The 20,446-nt window shown below is 37.0% G+C and overlaps 3 protein-coding genes across 6 annotated transcripts in view; 2 read left to right on the forward strand and 1 right to left on the reverse strand.

Moving 5' to 3' along the window:
• Positions 1–2,216, forward strand: part of LOC146476325 (uncharacterized) — a 50,582-nt gene extending 48,366 nt beyond the window's left edge. For both annotated transcript variants that reach the window (XM_085114875.1, XM_085114874.1), the window contains exon 52: positions 239–2,216. In XM_085114875.1, coding sequence (XP_084971001.1) covers positions 239–374 — 136 coding nt within the window. In that variant the 3' untranslated portion in view covers positions 375–2,216. The remainder of the gene's footprint in view (positions 1–238) is intronic.
• LOC146476326 (ciliary microtubule inner protein 1-like) lies at positions 1,207–5,584 on the reverse strand. The gene is made up of 3 exons (XM_085114876.1): positions 5,423–5,584; positions 5,181–5,262; positions 1,207–3,218 (listed from the first exon to the last, which is right to left on the reverse strand). The coding sequence occupies exons 1-3, from the start codon at positions 5,476–5,478 to the stop codon at positions 2,946–2,948; spliced, it is 411 nt and encodes a 136-aa protein (XP_084971002.1). The 5' UTR covers positions 5,479–5,584; the 3' UTR covers positions 1,207–2,945.
• A 1,772-nt stretch (positions 5,585–7,356) lies between these two features.
• On the forward strand, positions 7,357–19,133 carry LOC146476327 (uncharacterized). 3 transcript variants are annotated; one of them, XM_085114886.1, is made up of 15 exons: positions 7,357–7,423; positions 9,373–9,437; positions 10,091–10,158; positions 11,064–11,121; positions 11,269–11,312; positions 12,081–12,129; positions 12,457–12,488; positions 12,983–13,016; positions 13,132–13,203; positions 13,687–13,718; positions 13,972–14,020; positions 14,650–14,871; positions 15,243–16,329; positions 17,241–17,509; positions 18,961–19,133. In XM_085114886.1, exons 4-15 carry the CDS (start codon positions 11,116–11,118, stop codon positions 19,024–19,026), a joined length of 1,962 nt encoding a protein of 653 aa, XP_084971012.1. In that variant the 5' UTR covers positions 7,357–7,423; positions 9,373–9,437; positions 10,091–10,158; positions 11,064–11,115; the 3' UTR covers positions 19,027–19,133. The 3 variants fall into 3 exon arrangements, with proteins under 3 accessions (XP_084971012.1, XP_084971010.1, XP_084971011.1); XM_085114884.1 differs by lacking the exon at positions 7,357–7,423 and adding an exon at positions 7,568–7,870 and having other exon boundaries at positions 10,055–10,158; XM_085114885.1 differs by lacking the exon at positions 7,357–7,423 and adding an exon at positions 7,569–7,870.
• Positions 19,134–20,446: the final 1,313 nt, after the last annotated feature.

Raw genomic sequence — 20,446 nt, forward strand, 5'->3', positions numbered from 1 at the left:
TTTGCTTACTCTATCTTTTACGCAGTGATTCTTGGACCTTAAAGATATTGGTGCTAATTCTTTGTTTTGTAAAATGCAGATCATTACTGTTGTATTTTGTTTGTTGCGTGCAGCAGTTGGAATGAATTACTCAGCAGAACATCAATAGGTCAATTTGACGACGAACGTTTGTCTCCAGTAATTATTTTGTGTTTGTTATTTTTCAGCACCTGCTAATACTCTTGTTTTCATCCTGCAGGGCTGGACGATTTGTTAGATTACCAGTGCTGTTCTCACCCACTGAGCCTGGCAAATCATTTGAGGCGACATTAGTAATCACTGCTGATCCAGATTCTATTCTATCTGTAAAACTTCAAGGTTCAAGTGCAGATTGAGGAACTGTTTTCAAGTCCACAAATTACAAGAAAATTATATGTTAACTTATTTATGTTTACAGTGTAAACAGAGTTAGATATAAATGAGTGTGAGGCTTATTTTGTTTGGGCCACCAGGCTGGCAAGGCTTGTAAAAAGTTCTACAAGTTTCTTTGTGATAAAGAATGTATTTATTTAGTAATTTGGCCAAGCATTAGAATAGTAAGTCTACAAGCTACTTGTAAATTATAGGGTTTTATCAGTTGGTGACACAGGCATACTCAGAAGAAGGAAAATCTGAGACTCCCAACAGGCGTCAAACCTATGACCTTTTGATTACTTGCTCAGGGGTAGAGCATCCGAACCAGAAATAGGAAAGTCATACATGTAGGTTTGATTCCTGTTGGGAGAACCAGGATTTTCTTTTCTGAAATATGCCTGTGCCATGGGCTGAAATAAAACCTCAATCATTTATTCACCAGGCATTCAACATGACATCACATTTTTTTATGCTAGTAAATTATCCAAGAGAAACATCACAGTGTATGCGGTAATATATTATTATTGATTTGTTTAAACCAACCTGGGATTCATGTCACACTCCATGAAGTTGGGTCAAATTAATATAATAATTTATTTATATTTTTCCTTGTACAGAATATTTACTTATAGTTAAGTGTTATGAAAGAAAATTAACCTCCGTAGAGTGAGAAAGGTTATTATTGTTAACATGCAATTTAAAATTAGCTTTCTTTGAAAAAGGGAAGATTTTTAGCAAGATGTTATGAATTTCTCAAGTCCCCAAAAGATCATAGAGATGTATAAAGCCCGCATATTAAATGACGACACAAGATGAAAATAAAATTGTTTATTTACAAAACCATTGTGTGTGTTAACAAACTACAGTCATTCATTTTGTCTAATATTTCAAAGCTTTTTTTAAAAATTCACACATGCCTAATTAAACTGGCTTACAGTGTAAATCAACACACCATGAACATGATTTGATTTAAAAGAAAATTGACAATCCATCACCACAATTCATTGTTCTTCTTTCCATTCTTATCCCTTGAAGTGGACAGGTTTTCAGAATCTCATCCAAAGAAAGTTTTGTATTTTTTATTACAACTCCTATTTGAAAATTTACGGAATAACAGCAGGCAAGAAATAATCTTCAAATAAGAACACACGCTTTTAAGTTTGAAAAACATGTTTCTCGTTTTATGTTTTTCAAACTTAAAACCGTGTGTTCTTATTTGAAGATCAACTCCTACTTGACTTTGAGTCGTTTTTTTTTTCCAAGTTATTTGTTCTCATCTATTTTCTCCGTAATAAATATCTTTTCCCTCACGTCCATGGTGTTTTTGGATTTTACATGCAATACTACTCCCAGCAAATACACTGTATAACAATGAGCAAGCATTCTTGGGGCAAGCTCTTTCTCCTCATAGCTCACGAATTACCCAACAAAACAATCATACATTTTTGTAATGTGAAAGATACCAAAACTACATTGCTACTGGTGAATTAACAGACTGAAGCACATTTTTGTCAAGGAAGTTTTACATGCAACCCTCAAGCAGGGTGTTTCCTCTGTGAAAAACAAAAATGTCACTGCAAGTTCAGAGTTTTAAAACAGTTCCCACCCTTGTTTGTTTACAATAGCTGGGCAGTGATGCTAACGTACCACTGTCTTACCACCCAAGATATATAAAATTTTCCTCAAAGCATTCTCTTCATGTTAAATGAAACAAAAATTAGGTATATACTGTACTATTCAATAAATACAACTGTAACATCTACTACAAATATACAAAATGACATTTGTTAAAATACAAAAGGAAGCTGTACTGGGAAATCATTTTTAAACAAAAATTGTTTCAATGCTTTCTTCAATATGATGCAACAAAACGTCAAAGCTAGACTTTAATAAAAAAATATATGCCCAATACCTTTAAGAAAGTCTGACAACTTGTTTGCTGGATGGATCACATTTTGCTGTCAACTTTGGAACATGTTTTTGAGAACTTTCAGAAAACAAAACAAATTTTGAAGCAGTGTAATATTTCAACATACATCAGCATCAGCACTAAAGCTTACTTTAAAATGAAAAATAAACAACCGGTAATAAACAAAAAAAAACATGCATCTACAGTTGTTTTGTTTTCTAAACTAACAACCCCCAGTGTACTCAGGTACATGTATATTTGAGGCGCGGAGGTGCACGTTAGGACCTTTTCTTTGGGACTTTTTTTAAGGTTATAAATTCTCGGACACATTTTGGTAGGACCTGTCTTAGTGGAGACGAATGGACATTTGGGGGTACGTTCTAATGACCAATGGACTTTATGGGTCCAGTTTCAGTCTAATAGGACATAGGACTCTGGGGTGTCTCCACACAACTTAAGCCTCATTTGCACCTCTCTGTCTAATACATGTATACCTGAATACATGGGCCAAGGACTCACTTGTGAGAATAAATCATGGCAATCTGTTCTCAGCCTAAATGTTTGCATGTGAGACACAGCAGTCTACAGTCATCCATTTGATTCAAAATTAATTCACCCTTAAAAAAAATAGAAACTTGGTAAACTAATCTACAGCTTCTGGAGGCCACTTCATCTGTCCAAGGAATGATGACTTGAGCTTGGTGTATCTGCCATATCTTTCCAAATTGCAATTTCTTTGACTGGACCGCCAGCCAACCTCTTCCGAGGTCTTGGTCGGAAATTTTGCATTTGATTTGCCAACTGACAGTTGTGATGCAACACTGGAATCGATTGGGGGAAGTTTGAGAGCTTCACGTCTTTGTTTGACTCTCACTGCTGCAGCACCATTTTCTACACTTTCATCTTCATTGGCCAGCTAAAATAACAAAACAGTAAAGAGTTATTGATTATTGAAAGGTGTACTAAACAAAATCTCATGCAGTAGAGGCTACAGCTGTACGAGTAGTCCATTTTTTTCCCTTGGGGATATAGTAAAACAAGCAAGACATGCAAATGTGCATGAAAGTTGCATTTCCTAGAGGAAATTTCTGCACACACTTGTGTGTGCTTGCTTTACCATCCCTGAGAAAAATAAGCGACAACTCATGGTACTATCCTTTCTATGTAAGTATATGGTAAGTGTCTGTCATGAACCCATGGTGTTTGTGGAGCATCTTGTTCCACTATCTGACATTTTTCATATGCAGATACACTCTAGCCAAAGTTGACTCAGGTTTACAAGCAAATTTTTCAAGTAGGGTTATCCTAGAAGCCTACAAGCGTGGATACAGGAGAAAGTGTGACCATTTTTCGATAATGCATGCGCCATAAACAGTGATAAGTTCTCGGTGGTTGCATTTCCCCTGGAAATTTTTAAATTTCAACCCCTGGGTTTTCAAGTCACTTGACAGGCATTTTTCACACTTAAACCTGGGAATTTGCTCCAATTCTAAAAATATCTATTTATTGTTAAAAAAAATTGACCGTTTTTTGTAAAATGTTGGAAAACTGGTCTGGATAAGTCAAGCCCCACATGACTTTAACAACCTGCTCAGAGATGCCAACCTCTGAAGATCTGAAATCTACAGATTTTTTCTTCTTAGCATTCCCCCCCCCCCCCCCTTTTGATACACTTACCCCCCCCCCCCCCCCATTGGTACAAACTGGCACGAAACTAAAGCTTTTTTGTCCTGCTCTTTAATTGGTTGTCAGCGTTTATATCCAATCAGACAGACGCTTATATTGCATAAAAATGCTATGATGATAAAGGCGTGTTTTCTTTGGTTTCCGTCAAAGTTTGTGACGAATTGGGTATAACAGGTATGCAAATGTAGCCATAACACGATATTTCTTAAATTTATGGAACATTTGAGTTCAAATACTAGCCTATTATGCAAATAAAACGCCAAGTCGCTTTTATCCGGGAGGTTTAGTCACGCGTACGGGAGACCGGGAGATTCGTTCCGTATCTGGGAGACTCCCGGATAATCCGGGAGAGTTGGCATGAATGCCTGCCAAATAATCTGGCACAAATAATAAATAAATAAAAACCCTTAACAGCAGGATAAACTAATGGGCAATCTTCCAAAGCATAGCTAGTCTCTGATTAAAATAGCTCTAACAGCCAGTTTCTCCTTCCTTTTAAAGAAGAAAATAAATTTGAAAGTCAATCAATTTGAAGTGGAATTAATAGTATGGTTCAAAGTCGGCTAAAATCCCAGTTCCCAGTTTGGGGGGGGGGGGGGGGGGTACTCATGGTGCAAACACCTTTCTGAGTTTGGAATTCAAAACTAAGGGTTGGAAATGTTCAGGAGAACGGACTTGTTTGAGTTTAATTCTGGGCTACTGGACTCCTTAGGTCAGTTGTAGCCATAAACAGGGCTCGTTTATTGGTCTAACAACTTGACTTCATTTGCACCCACTCCTCCCTACTCCCCCGGGCTGCCCAACCAAGTTCGCCTTGCTTCAAAATTTTGTGAGATATATTAGCTGCCTATGGGAAATAATAATTTATTGACGGATACAAGATTGAATGACAGGCCTTTCCATATTTCCACCTCAAAATTTGATTTTCCGATCGTCACGTAAGGCGGTACACATCGCTTGCATGACAAAAAAACATTCTAGTGCTGGCGATCAACAAAACAAGCAACGATTCGAAAAGGACGAAATTCTTAAAGAGTCTTCTAGAAGCCAATGCAACCTGTCTGTCGAGCTTCAAAATTTTGTGGTAATTCCATCTCACAACAGCCAACAGGATTTTTCTTTGTTCAGATACAACAATAAACTCAAGCTTCTTGTCATTAAAAAATGGGCTGGTAAGTTAAAGCTTACTTACAATCTTGTATTGTCCGACGAGGAAACCCCAGTTTTCGGGCCATCGTTTCGCTGCACTGTGCTCATGTCCCACGTGGTCTTTCCTGTAAAAGATAACAAAGTTATTCCAGTTGTAAAAGTAAAACTACAAACTCCAACAGCCACATGAAACAACACGCGAAGCTCAAATTTAGACAAATCGAACGAACTTCGAACTAATAACAAATTGACTCGAATAATTAGAGCATTTATAAAATTTCTCACCAGATTTGGTCCTGATGGACAAAATTGAACCCCGCTTTACTTTTTCCGAAAACCATGAAAAAATCTGTCGCTCAAAATATAGAAACTGCGCCAAGATCTGTATGCAAGGTTCTTCTTGAAAGTGAAGTTTGCGGTGATTGGTTTCCATAGCAACCAAGTGATGCTGGTTCGCTTAGCGCATGTTGCTCACGTGTCTATTAATACAAATGCAAATTCTTTTGTATTCAATATGAAATCAGCGAGTGTCACAGCAATATTTCATTCACCTCTGACCTTGCGTGCATCACCACTCTATACTGCTCCGAAGCCATAATCGTGTTTGTTTCCCGTGTTTGTCTTCACTACTGATGATTTGACGTTAGGGGCGGATCCAGGAATTTTGAATAGGGGGAGGGGGGGGGGGGGGTCCAAACTTTGATTCAGATATGGTTTTTTGAGGCAAAAAAATTATCCCCTACACCTCCGAGTTCCCCCTTCCCCCCCCCCCCCCCCACGTCAGTATATTTTACACACTCCGTAAGATTCCCCGGTAGTGGTAAATTTGGTGTGCGCTGTTTCCAATAGTATTGCCATTCCTTTAACTCAGAACTGAAGTGCTGACGGTGTAGGTAAGTCCTGTTGCCAAAACTGTAGCTTTTCTGCTAGCCTGCAGAACAGGTGTTTTTTTTTTTTTTTTTTTTTTTCAGGCGAGCGGTGGCAAGCACGAGGTGAGCGGTGTAACCTTCTTCCGAAAACGTAAAAACGGTGAGCGTCAATAGAGTTTGAGTCGCAAAATGTATAGAAATGTATGCATAATTAATGTAGGGGCCCTTGTGGAAATCTTACCCAAAGCTTTCAGTAAAAGTCAATCATCCTTTACGTTCTAAAAGTAGTCTTTTTTTTACTGTTATCTCTCGTGAGACGTTCCGTGACGTGTTACACGACGCGGATGAAAAGGAAGCCGCTTTCGTAGTGGAGAACGCTGCAGCTTTCAGAGGAATGCATGCAGGCTATTATGAACTTTGTCCTCATTCATAACTTTGTTAAATTTCACTAGTATCTTACCATTGCATTTCATCCTTATCATTGCAAGGATTTTTAAATATTTACTGTAAACAAGTTAATAATTAACTAGTTTCTTTTATAAAAGCAAGTCTAAACTTATACATACAACTTGAACTGGTCATTCTTATCTAGACAAAAAAAAAATATGCTAATAACTTTTTAATGTTCCCAGACACCCGAGACAAGACACCCGAAAGTTTGAATTCATACAAAAACGCCTACCCCCCTCCCTCTGCTTGAAAATTTTTTAGGGTTAGGTGGCCGGTAAAAATTTGAGTGCTTGTCGTGAAACGACACTGAATCACGGGTTTTTATGGCCGCGAGAAGGTTTAGAATGATGCAAAAGAGAGGAGAAAGAAAGAGGTGAGGAGGAAAAAGACTGTACAAACTTTTGTTTTATTTTCAGCGGCAAGTTTAGAGCCGCAATTTTGATTTTGTACGAGCGTGGCTCGGCATAGGATGCGAAGTTTTCACGCGGCGTCTAAATTCACATGGTTCGCGTTTACTTCCAGCATCCACCGACTGCAAATCTTGTTATTTTTCTTGTTTTTCATTCTTTTCAGCCACCGCATTTTTTCGAACAAGCGTCTTAATTTCCTACGTGAATTTAAACTGGATTTATTGCTGCGCCGCTTGCAGTAAATTTGGAGTAAATTCAAGTTTTATTGAAGGTTTTCTGGTCATCTAAGTATTCATGATCTCCGCGGGCCGAAGGTTATTCGAGGTTGGGCTTTTTGCTTGCAATCAAAAAAATTATCTGCAGTCAACCTCCATGCTTTTCAAACCACCAGCATCGTGCGAAGATGATTATAATCGCCACGGCTAACTTTGCGTCACAAAACTTGATCATTTTTTTAAGGTTAATTTGCACTTCGCGTGGTCAACCGTTCGTTACAGTTTGAAGCGATAAAAAGAGACATTAAATTACAACAGTGGAACTGGAAGATCATGAATCAGGTTGGTTAACATATTTTCTTTTCGAATTTAAAGAAAGAATCTCGAGAATCTCCCTCAAAACTAATGCAAGCTAATCTTTCGACAAAAGAACGCTCACTGAAAAGACTTACGTCTGAGACTGTCAAGAAAAAGGCACTAGGAAAGTGATGGAAAGCAAGCATTCGACAATTGTGGCGAGTTTAGGGAGAGCTTAGTTTTACTGAAAGATCCTGAACCAACTGGAAACAATCAATTAATAAAAAAAAATCCACGTCTAAGCCCTGGAAAACAAGTCAGCATTAGCGCGCGCAAAATGTTTCTAAAAGTGACGTTTAGCTCGGCGTCATAGTGGGAGACTGGCAGAACGCAGTTGACAGAATTGTCGGTGGCAGCGTACAAATACTGTGACAGTTTTTGCGACAAATAAGCGAGAGAAATTGACAATGAAGAGCGAAGATTACGATTCAGGTTAGTAAACGTATTTGCACTTCGAATCAGATGCGCAAATCCAAGAATCTGATATTTTAGAGGTTAAAAGTACAACGCAAGAATTCGCGAGAATGTGGCGGAAGAGTTTTTTTATGAAACTTTGAACTACTAGAAAGAACTGGACAACAAATTAGTAGGAAATGTAAAGCTGCTATGAAAATTCAAGATTGATATGTCAAGATAAATTGCAGTGTTGTATATGGTAAGGAATTTAATTTAAACGTTTTGAAGCACAGAGTAATCACAGCCAAATGTTTGTTTATATTTTGGCACGAGCTCGGAACCTTGGCAACGCAAGTTTGCACGCATCATAGCAACCAATTACGTCATCACGGGGAGATCGTACGCTGCAGCCTCGTTTCCAGGCCACCCTGCGTATATCAAGCGCGCATGAGCTTCATGTCGGAGGCTTGGGATCTAACTCGATATCGCGAGGGTCCTGGGCGCGGTCGCGCACGCCTTCCCCAGTCTCTTCCATATCAACTAGACGGATGAGGTCTTAAGTGACGTCACATTCTACCAAGTGCCGCTGACGACTTGGACCGAGGCTCTATGAACTCGTTATTTCGTTAGCCCTCGCTCAGAAGACAAACATTTTTAGTTACGATCTTACTTTGTTAGAAGCTACGGCTTTTCCAACCTTAAATAATCCAGAAAGGAATCGCAAAGAATATAAATATTTAGCTGTTGTCAGCCTTTGGTAGAAAGATAAAACACAAGTTCAGCGTAATTTGAAAAGAGTCAAGTCCAAGCAACAACCGTGGACGATAATCCTGCTGGTATACGTTGGATCAATTGTTGATCTGATCGGCTTAACAAATACAAATGATACAAGAAGCAGAGACCGATACAACGTAGAAATACGGTTTAAAGATTACTATATTTCGGCTGGCCAAACCAGCCTTCTTCAGGTACATTGGAAATTTCCATTGGGACATACGCTTATATAGCTGACAAATATTTGCGCAATAGCGGAACTACGTTAAACTTAAGTGATTGACAGTATAAAATATGTTATTATATGTTATTATTATATATTATCATTATTTCATTTGCTTCATATTTTCTACTGTCAATCACTTTAGTTTAACGTAGTTCCGCTATTGCGCAAATATTTGTCAGCTATATAAGCGTATGTCCCAATGTAAATTTCCATTGTACCTGAAGAAGGCTGGTTTGGCCAGCCGAAATATAGTAATCTTTAAACCGTATTTCTACGTTGTATCGGTCTCTGCTTCTTGTATAATTTGAAAAACCGCCACTCGAAAAGCTGCTGGGTTATTTATTTCTTTTTTTTTCCAAGTGACACAACTCTTGTAGTGTTCAATACGTCCTTGTTTACCCAGCCTCGCCGTTTTTTTCTCTTTTTTAGAATCATTTAGTTCTTTGTTCGCTCCTCTTTGGAGCGAAAACAATAGTCACGAAATGTTTCTCATGTCAGTTTTATTTCATGTAGAAAATTTAAATTTTGTTCCATTTAGGTACAAACCGCTTATCCCGGAAAAGATTACAAAGCAAGATAGGCAAAGCAAAGAAAGAGGAGAAGGTAAGTTAATTAAATACACAACAAATAGCTATTGAGAAATTATAACAAAATTGTTTGCATCCCTTATAACAGCAGTAGCTTGCGCGTAACAAACAATTGAAAGTAACGTCCAAAAAGTAGCGACTTATGGCATTATGGATGACAAAATTCTTAAAAGGGGCTTCATTATCTTATGCAAGCCAGCACAAATATTTGTTAAACCTACGTTTGGCCGTTGAAAGTTTCCCAGTTTCTTGGATGTTCATTCTGCTTTGTGAGTCAGCCGTTTAATTTGCAGAGGTTCGGTTAATGACGACTGCTTGATTGCCTGCGCGCGCTTTACTGTGAAAAAGAAAAATGATAACGCCACCCTTTTATGTGATTTATATTGGAATCAGTTACTCATTCTTTGCCGGATAATGTAGAACCTTTTAAGTATTTTTTTCCTTGAAAACATATTTTCAACTGAAATAAACCTCTATTATAATGATGAATGAATTAACTGTTTTGCAATAGTAAATGATCTTGATTTGCTGGTAATAATGAACAGTGGACTTGAGCGATTTGGTGCTTGACTGAAAATTATCTTGCATTTAAAATAAGAGAATGTTCGTATCATGATCCCAAAAGTTCTACAGGAATTGAATGCGAATACCCATTTCGGTTTTATTCAGAGGCTCATAGAGAAGACTGAAGAAGTCAATCGGCAACTAGAGCAAATAAAGGAGTTCAAGATCGATCAGTAAGTACTGTTAATAGTGAAGGCACCGACTTATGGTGACATATGCATTGTTTGTCAAGATGGCATCCTCTAAATTCGTTCGGACCTGTATATCACTTAGCTCTTACTATTGTTTCAGGGTTAGGGTCCATTGTCTCTATTATTTTTTCAATACTGCGCTATTGTTAGTTTAGCCAATCCTGTGAGCCGCGTGAGAGCTACGCGTGTAAATAAAACAAAACTAACTAATCTGATTGGCTATCAACAGACATGATTTGAAGATTGACAGTGACAGTTTGCGCGTCTTAGCCTAGTAATAACGAACCTTGAAGGCACCCAACAAGCCAGGAATCTGATTATTTCAGAAACATTGTTTTCTAGTAACTGTCTCTCTTTTTGCGTACACAAAAACATTTGTTGCGGAATTATTTGTGCTTCCGAAAAATAAAAAATAGATTTTCTTTTTTCAGAAATATTTGTTTCCGGAACGAATGTTTACTCTCAAGTTGCCAATCCCATCAGAGAAACCTTTTGTGACGCCAAAGACGTGACCTCAAAATAGAAATTCGGGTTACGTAAACTATTTTTCAATTATCTCATCTGGTTCAGCTTGAACAATGTATGTGGCACATATATCCGCGAACTGAACTAGTAGGTCTTGATTCTCAGTAGCTTCTCTATACAGTCAAGCCTTCCCAAAGCCACATTCTTTAACGTAACGCTAGACCTTAGACCTGGCCGTTTTATTGGTTTCGACACGCTGTTTGGAGTTCTGATATTTTCTATATTATGTTAATTAATTTAGTGAAAACTAAAGGCCGACACAAGAAAATCGTCAGCGTTCAGCTTACACGGAGAAGCAATTCACGTCTAAATTGAAAGCGCTAATTTTATTTAAAACTGATTTTATAATGATGTTGCCATAGGGAGATTGATGCTGAGATATTTCAAGAACCATCCAACACAGAGAGGGCGAAGATGGAGGTATGAACATTTTAAGAGTTTTTTAACCTTAGATGTCGAGGTCTTTTCGAACAACCTGTGAGTCCCTTGAAACAGGCTGCCTGTGTCCAGAATTCTTGTTTGGGTAAATGTTTTTGGTATTTCAATATTTTTTTATTCTGTTTTCAGGCCGAGCTTCTTAAGTTCCATCACGAAAATGTATTTTATTTACGGTAGGTACAAAGCTCAGTGTTAATTCTGAAATTCCTGCAGTGAAATAAGCCTGGCTTGTAATTCCAGGCTTTGTACTACATTTTGCAAAATCACATTCTAAAACTTGAATTCTTAATTTCCTGAAGATTGCATTCGATGGAAATTTTAAATGGTTACGATTAAAAAGTACTTTAAAAATGCAATTTTATTTTCTTAGTTCACACGATTTCTACCCAACCCCCTCCAAATACCAAGGAAATTAGGTTTCTCGAGTCAGTTTTCAATTATTGACCAAATTCAGCTAGCTCTTTCATTTTTGTGTGACAATGGTAGCATGCTATATCTTGTAACCTTACTGGATTGTTGACTGGAGTAAATGAAATTTAGAAGTATTTGAGTGTAACGCCAATATATGGAAATTACCAAGTTACTGTCTGCGTACCGAATTTTGAGATTTAGAATTAGAATCTGCCTTCACTTGAAGCTGCGTCATGGTTTACGTCCATTATGACTAGCTCAATGTTTTCTCAAATGAAACTGCTCTTGTAACATATAAGGGGTGTTTACAAGAGATAATGAATATATTCGGTGGTTCGATCGTCCATTACATCAAGACAAGCGCCTAGTACCAGTGCCAAGAATGATGTTGTAGAATATATTTTCAAATTAAACCCTTTGTTTTGTCTTTATACGTTACGTTCTTCTATTAATGTCATGTCCTTCAGTTCTTTTCCTTCGCACGTTTTCTCCAACATTTTGCTAAGAGAGAGTTTTTTTTTCATGTTTAGAGCAATCAACGAGACATTCGTTGAAGAAGTGAATGGAGGACAGGCTGCGGTGAGTGGGAAGCAAATTCGTAACTATGGCAACCATGGAAGCACATTTGTACTTTGCAATGGCTAGTACAATGTTATTTCTGTTTCCCTGAAAATTTTTAGTCTGTGAAACTCAAGTAAACTAGGAGAGGACTTACTCATACTTGACAAGATTTCAAGTTCACACCCACGTCATGTATGAAATAGTCTATTATACACTATTAAAGCGGTCGCACTCTCATTGAAGCTTGTCCCATTTTGATCTAAAAGTACTGAATATTCTTTACACAGAGCCGTAGTTTCTCTAAATGTATGTTAATATATATACAATTCCTTTTGTTCCTTTCAGCTTGAGGCTGTAGAAGAGTTCCTTATCAAGAGGTAATAAGCCCTTTTCTAATCAAATCTTAAAGCCTGATCAGTCCTTTACAATATATATATATAGTGACGAGCACTTGTCAGAGATTTTTAAAGGAGCCTAAACACTAATAGGAACTAGAGTCTCGTTTTGTGGGCGTGGATAAAAACAATTTTCAGCTCTCAGGGGGAACTAACGGTGAATTGATTTTTTCTTAAATCCCTCAAATGTGCCGGCGTATCGCTAAGGTTAACAGTGATCCTTTTATGTTGAGATTTTAACACCCAAAACGGTATAAACTATGAACTATTACTCGCAATGAGTTAATAACGTCCGGATTAAGTGGGATATAGCATACAGGAAAGATAATTTCCACAAGCGTAACAATGTACGAAAGCCCAATGTAAAGTGAAGTAATCAATATTTTAGTCGAAGGAGGAGATTTTATGTAATGATACAACGACAACAGCAACAACAACAGTAAGTTTATTTTTTTCTTTTTTTTTTACGTTGAAAGGGAATCAAAGACAGGAAGTGGCAATGAAGACACCGTAAGTTAAATTTTTCTGGTTTAAACTTCAGGCATGAAGTCCCAAAAGTACCGCTTCGAGGTATCTTACTTTACTTAATCCAAACGGAGACCAAAACAACTTTATTTATCTGCAGCGAGCCGGTAAAAAGAAGAAAAATAGAAGAAACAAAAAGAAGAAGAAGAAGGCGAAAGTCGATAATGAGGAGGTTAGTTGAATGACTGTTAGTCAATGATGCTCCACACAGTTTACTGAGATTTTTATTCAGCCGGCACCGACAGACTTTTTGTAACAGCCGATCACGTGACAAACATTGCGAAATCATAAAGTAAAAGCTTTGTTTTTCTTGAGAAATGATTTTATCAGAAATAGAACAAGCATCTGGAAGTGAGGCAGCCTGCCAGTTTTCAATTGCAAGCTAATATTCTAAAAGGGGGATTTCTATGGCCATTTCAATTTAGAAGAATGGGAAGAGGAGGCCTTATGCTTCAGTCACGATACGACAGCTACAAGTTCTACAATAAAAGTAACGTGACAAATTGTTACCCACGGCCTACGGAGATGAACTCTTTGTAGCTTAAAATACTGGCCTAGATTTCAACTTTTTATGGTCACTTCAACATCTTTATTATTGTTGTTGTTGTTGTTCCTGATTTAATTTCCTTTCCTTTCTTGTTCTTTGGATCTTTAGGTTGCTAAGCAACAAGACATCCAAATAGCAAAGTGAGTTTCTTAGCGATAGAATCGATATATTAGTGACAGAGTCGATATTCTAGCTATATCAAAATATTACCTATACAATCGATATTCTAGCGATAGAATCGATAAACTACTGAATAAGGGGTTTCAGAGGCCTGTACAGGCCCCGCGTTTATGCTGCCTAGCCAGAGATGTTAACTCTCAGTTATTCAATTAATAAATTAAATCAATAAAATAAATTGCAGGTCAAATTGTATTACCTTTTATTTCTCGGTAGAATCGCGGAGAATTTGGCGGAGAAGACCATTTCTGAAAGTTTGGAGGAGGTAAAAAGATTGTTTTAAATAAGCTTATACTGTTGTTCATTGAATGTCTATCGTGTTGATGTGTTATCCAATTCATACTTTTCGCTTTCTTTAGCTTTAGAAACCTCAGTTTCTTTGGCCTCAGCATCAGTCTGTTGATTTGATACTCGTTGCTGTTTTTCAATTTTCTTAACTCATTTTTATATTGTCATGAAAAAACTTGCACTCGGTACTACTGCCAATAATGATGTTTTTGGGTTCGCTTTTCAATAATCACAATTACAAATGGTTCACAAAAATTAACCTTTATCTATATATTTTCGGAAAAATTTGTAAAAAAAAAAAAACTTGTAAGATATAACTGGTCGGAGGTGACTGGTCCTCAATGTGTGACACATACTGATGCTTAGTTTTGTTTGTGTGTTTTACGATCTGCCATGTTTCGTATTATGCGGGCAATGTGTTCTGTTTTCCTTTTTTCCATAAAATGTATCTTGATCCAATACCCAGCGATGAGGAGGGAAATTGACGAGTGTATGAATTAAAAAAAGAAAAACCAAAACGAAACAAAAAACAAAGAACATTTGCCGATAAAGAACAGAAGCACCAGAAAATCTAAAGCAAGTTATTGTCTTTTCATGTTCATATAGCTGGAGTCTGAGGAACTCGCTAAGAGCCTAACTAGCTCTCCTGAGAATCATCAATTGCTTAGCGTCCAGGAAGCAGTAGAAAACAAGGAAGAATCAGAGCCAGATTTGGAGCAAAAGATGGCGGAACAAGATTGTGAGCAAAGAGATACCCCACAGAACACCCAACATCAGACAGAAGAATCGATCGAACAGATCAAGATGCTGCAGGAACAGTTGCAGGAGGTTGGCATCTCTGAATTATTGAAGCTTTTCCTTTATATCAGGATTAAAATTTCGTCTGCACACTCAAATTCATAACCACTTGCTACAACACAATAACTGAACAGTATCACAGGAAAGTACTCGGCACTCAGGAGCGTTTAAACAATAAAACACTGTAAGAAATCACCGAAAGACTGGAAAGTTTTGAATACTGAATCATAGCTCGAATTAAGTGATCACAAGGAGTGAAAGTGAGGACTGTATTTCAGCAAAAGTTGAGATTGTCTTGTCTGTGAAAATTTTGTTTATAATTTTGCTTTTGTTTGAGATGTTGTTGAGATTGTCTCTTGTGATAAAAATCAACAACAATGCTATTCTCTTTAATTTTTTAGAGAGATGCTACTATAAAAACACAGCAGAATGAACTGGACAAGGCATCTAAAGCCCTCTCAGACGCCGAGTCACTCATACGCGATCTTGAGAACCAAACATCGGCGAAAGACAATACTATCACTGAACTGTACAGTCTGAGGGAGAAGGACCAGGAAAATAACAAAAACAAGATGGATGAATTAAACCAGGCGTTAAATGAGAATAATCAAGAGCTACAGAAGAGAGATGGAAAGCTAGACCACATGACTGAAGAACTTGAGAGTCTGAAAGGTGAGCTGGAAAGATACAAGCTGAGTACAGAAGAGATGAAGAAATATCTCGAACAGGTTCAGAGGATGAACGCTAATGAAGTTGAAAGAATTCATAAAGAACACCAGAAAGAGTTGCAAGCCGTGAATGCAAAACATGTTGCCGAATTGGAAGATCTAAAGTTGTTGACTAAAACACAACTGGATGAATCAGGTCAGGAGATGGCAAAGCTGAAGCAAGTGTACGACAGTGAGATGCATGAGTTGAAAGAGTCGCTTGGCGAACAGACCACAGCCAACAAGGATTTGGAGGAGCAGTTGGCTACATTAAAAGAACAATATGATAATGCTGCGGTTTGTTTGAGAGAGACAGATGCAACCTTAGAGAGGGTCCAGTTTGGGTTGAAAGAGCAGGAGGCTTCTCACGTGAACCAAATCAGTTTGTTGAGAAGCGAGATGAAGAGTAAGGGTGAGCAAATAGCCGAGTTAAAGGACAAGATAGCGAGTGAAGAAGAAAAGAACTTGGAGATAACCAACAAACTTACAGAAGAGAGAAAGAAACTCGTTAACGAGCACGAATCACTGATAGGCGCCCACAAGGTGTTGGAACAAAGGATTGCCAGTTTATATGAAAACCTTTCAGATGTAACCGATGAAAGAGACTCTCTTTTTAATGAAGTCGAGTTGCTGAGAAACACTCACAAGGTGATAGCACAAAGCATGGATCTCTTGGAGGAAAGCATTTGTCCTGTTTCCAATGAATTTAACGGAGAGTCGTCACTTGTGGAAGATTCTATGGAGAGGCTTGAATTTCGGCAAAGTGCTGGCTTTACTGAAGGTACAGTATTATGGTTTAAACTGAAGGTAGAGTACATCTTCAGCTCAATGTTTCTCCTCTTGCTCGAACGAATATTCTTAGAACGTTAGCCTGTAAGAAGACGAAAAGCAAATTGCGAACGGCTTCTACGTCCATTTAAGACCCTCAAAGCGCTGAACATACTGTTTCGTAATAAGCGGTCATACTTCCAAACGCCAATAGACTAAGTTACGCGGCAGTGCAAGTGCTTCATACTTAGAACAAACAATCTGGACACCCTTCTTTTCATAGTAGTAGTATTTTATTTAGTCGCATTACACAGAATGAGCAATCGGAGCTCGTTTAAAGGTGCATTTGCAAATTACACGTATACTAAGAATATTGAACAACGTAGAGAATGCAAGTTAACATAATGGATGATAACCCATGTAATCATTTTAATAAATCAATTGGATATGTTCGCAAACACTGATCAAAGCCGGGTTGTGGTGGCGCTTTATTGTAAACTATTTGACAGAGCAAAATACATCAAAACACCCACAATTTTTTTTTTACCAAATCTATTTCCCTCTCAACGGTAGTGGCAAATCATTTTTCAATCATTTATATAAACGGCACCAGGTTTGGCCTATAAACGTGGAGGTTGTACATGGAACTCATCGGCCACGATGACAGGACCAGCTCAAGAGGTTATTTCGCAATTGAAATGTATGAAATGTCAAAAATTTAAGGAAAAACAAATGAAAGAAAATCACAGCTTTCAGTTTAAGGTGGGATTGTCTCATCGCCCTGTGCACCAAAGTCGTATTTTTGGTGTAAAATTGGCAAAACTAACTTCTTCCAACGAGAGCCATACAAAATATACCCAAAATAATAATTTTGACGTGGATATTGAAATTAAAATGTTTTTATTATATTTGTTTTTGTTGAAGGTGCTCCAGACCAGGCAAAGTTGATAACGAAGCTTAACCAGATACATGAACTACTGCAACACAAAAACAAGTTGGACGTTAAGCTGAGACAAGAACTTCAGGATACTAAAGACGAGCTTGAGAAGGAAAAAGAAAAATTCAGAAAAGAATTGAAGGAGCGAGAAACAAGAGAGCGTTCTCTAGAAGACAGCAAAGGAAAACTTGAGACACAGCTGATACAAATTGAGAAAGAATCCTATGATTTACTTCAGGAGCTGTCCCTGTTACAGGTTTGTATCCTCTTGTACAAACGTTTCTTTTTTTGAAAACTCCGAACGATTTGAATGCGATTTTAGTACATTTACTTCTTTACCAGGACCACAATCTGCGATTCGCTAAAAAATAAATAGTGAATACACACCTAAGAATAAACAAAAAGTATAGCAAGACAGATAACGAAAAATTGCCGCAAAAAAATATGAAATAATGGAATAAAAAATAAGATAATACGAAATGTACAACAAGAAATGTATGGCAACTCCGGAGACGAAAAACTGATTTACATTACTCAAGCAGTTTAAGGCCTGGGTTTGAAGGGTGTTCAGAAATTATGAATGATCCCCTATATCTTCGGTTTGTCTGCCTAGAACAGGATGAAATTTTCCCTGAATATTAAACTTGATGTTTTCTTTTGCCTTAACGTATAATTTTGATCACGTGACACATCACGTGACCAAAAAATGAGAATTTCGTAAATCGGGGATGTGGCGGCCAATTTTCTTTATAAAGATAACTGAATTAGTGTTTTCGAAGCAGATTTTAAATATTTAACTTTCTACGTTTGGAATGACTGTCCTTAAGTTTTTAAATTGGAGAAATTAACGATCAAAGGTTAAATTGTGGACTAAAAAATGACCTTTGCCCTGATAATTTTTTTCTGGAGAACAATGGACGATCATTCCAAACGTGAAGGGATGGAGATATTTAATCTTTATTAGAAACGCGTTTTTGTTTGATGTTATCTCTTAAAACCGTCGCCTACCTGTCAAATCTTTGCTTTTTTCACAAAAATGATCACGTGACATGTCACGTGATCTATAGCACTACTTATTATGCTTAGAAATTTTCAGAATGATGAGATCTTTTTATCTTCCAAATTTCAGTTCAGTCCCATTGAATTTGTTAAAGTTATCTAGAATAAACCATTTTTCCTCTTAAAAGCCCTTGACCCAGGCCTTAAACTGCTTGAGTACTGAAAAGTAAAACTTTTATACCGAACTAAAAGACAATATAAGAAGACTTTTTCGGATTGTATAACACGAATTACTTAATTTATACTGATGTCCTTTTAAGAAACGAGATAGAAATCGATTGGCTGCAGTAAAACGTTGCACACAGCTAGTTTTCAGTGTGAAGAAACTAAACTTACTAAACCTGCGCTTTCTTGTCAACACATATATGAGTTTAACGGCGCGAGAGAACTACTTTAAATGTTCACAATTTTGCCAAATTTACTCAATTATGATTAACTGTGCACTTTACTCAAGAAAACAAACGAGGCCGCATATGTATGCCTTAAGTTTCTCATTGCTTTTGAATTAAATTTTTTGAAAAAAGTAATAACCCTAAAGTTATGCAAGTGACAAAATTGTCACTAACTGGCGTTAGCAGTTTTTTAAACAACTTGACTGTTTTCAACTTCTTTGAATTAATATTGTGATTTTTGTTCTTTTTTTTTCAGCGGAAGAAGAAGACGAACGTATTTAGACGCTGTTTCAGGTGTCTTCGGCCAAACGAATTTAATTAAAAGCTTACTTTCACTTCTGTATTTTAAACTTTAGCTATTTTGCGTTTTTTACTGTTGTTGTAATTTTGATTTCCGTGTATAGTACTCTGTTGTTTTTTTTTTTACGTAAAAAAAAAAAAGAAAAACAAAAATTAAAAAAAACAAAAACAAAAAGGTAAAAAAGCAAAAATAAAAAAGGAAGCAAACAAACAACCCCCCCCCCCCCCAAAAAAAAAATAAATAAATAAATAAAAAAAAACTAAAAAAACACAACAATAAAAAACAGATCACGTACTGAAAAACTGACTAGGTAATGACGGCAATCTTCTTTTTGATGAATATGAAAAATGTGGGATGTTTCTCTTTTCCTTAGACGAATTTTACCCATTCTGGTATTTCACCGTATGGATCTTAAATCAGTGGCATTTTCCGTCCTTTCACTTTTCCCTTTGTTAAATGAAAATTGTGCTTAATTTGACTGTAATTTCAAGTTCCACTTTGGCGCAGGTGGTTCGAAAATAGAAAATTGAAAACAGATATATTGTTAATTATTTTTCTCTTTGCACGTTTTCCGTATTTCGTTTATCATTTTATCTTTCGTTTTCCCATTTCTTGTTGGAACATGCGCACCATTTGTTCCATATGTTCTTTGGTACAAAAAAAAAAAAGAGAAAACAAAAAAATCAACAACAACAGTTGATGGCTTTCCACGCACGTCCTCTGCAAAACACAGAGACACACAGTTTTTCTCTGTGTTTCTCTGTTTCAAAACACAACACGATCGGCCAACTTTAACAAATATGTGAGCTAAAACAATTTATGGAACGGGTACTTATACGTGGCGCACAAAAAGAAAAAAATCATAAACTAAAAAAAAAAAACCCACACAAAATAAGTAAAAAAACAAATAAACAAAATAACCAAAGAAAGAAAAAATTTAAAGAAGAGAAAAGGATACCGCCTACTACCTTCTATTTCTGTTCTATTTTCGAACAGCTTTTACCGGCCAAAGTCGAAAAATAGAAATTACATTAAACTTTAAGCTTTTAATAAGTTTAACAAAGAGAAACATTCATAATTATTAAGGAGTAGCACTGACGCGAAAGGATGAAACAAGGAGATCGGGCCCGTTTACATGAAAGTTTTTTATTACAGGATTAAACGCGAGGAAAGATCCCATGTGAACAGCTTTCACTCTTGATGTAAACATTATTTTGGTTCTCAGCTGCATTGATCACATGCAGCACTTAAAAGTCTAGGCAAAGAAACCGCTAAAGACTATTTACGCTGTTCAATTTTTTTTGTCAAATCTATCGAGGAACAGTATTTGCTACTGTCCTCCAGTTCAGGAATTTCATGGCGATTGGGATGAATTCGTCTCGAGGGATGTAGCCTCGTCCCGGCATCTCGGGATGAAAGAACTGTCCGCGAAAATATTTAA

The sequence above is a fragment of the Pavona decussata genome, unplaced genomic scaffold, assembly GCF_977016875.1.
Source record: "Pavona decussata unplaced genomic scaffold, jaPavDecu1.1 SCAFFOLD_78, whole genome shotgun sequence".
NCBI classification, from domain to species: Eukaryota; Metazoa; Cnidaria; class Anthozoa; order Scleractinia; family Agariciidae; genus Pavona; species Pavona decussata.

Excerpts from the sequence above, each read along its gene's own strand:
- LOC146476327 (XM_085114884.1), top strand. The coding sequence starts at position 7,846 with ATGAAGAGCGAAGATTACGATTCAG. Across the intron at positions 11,313-12,080 it reads GAAAATGTATTTTATTTACG|AGCAATCAACGAGACATTCG; the intron begins GTAGGTACAAAG and ends TTTCATGTTTAG. Across the intron at positions 12,489-12,982 it reads GAAGAGTTCCTTATCAAGAG|GGAATCAAAGACAGGAAGTG; the intron begins GTAATAAGCCCT and ends TTACGTTGAAAG.
- LOC146476326 (XM_085114876.1), bottom strand. The coding sequence starts at position 5,478 with ATGGTTTTCGGAAAAAGTAAAGCGGGGTTCAATTTTGTCCATCAGGAC. Across the intron at positions 5,263-5,422 it reads GTCCATCAGGACCAAATCTG|GAAAGACCACGTGGGACATG; the intron begins GTGAGAAATTTT and ends TATCTTTTACAG. Across the intron at positions 3,219-5,180 it reads TCGTCGGACAATACAAGATT|CTGGCCAATGAAGATGAAAG; the intron begins GTAAGTAAGCTT and ends TTGTTATTTTAG.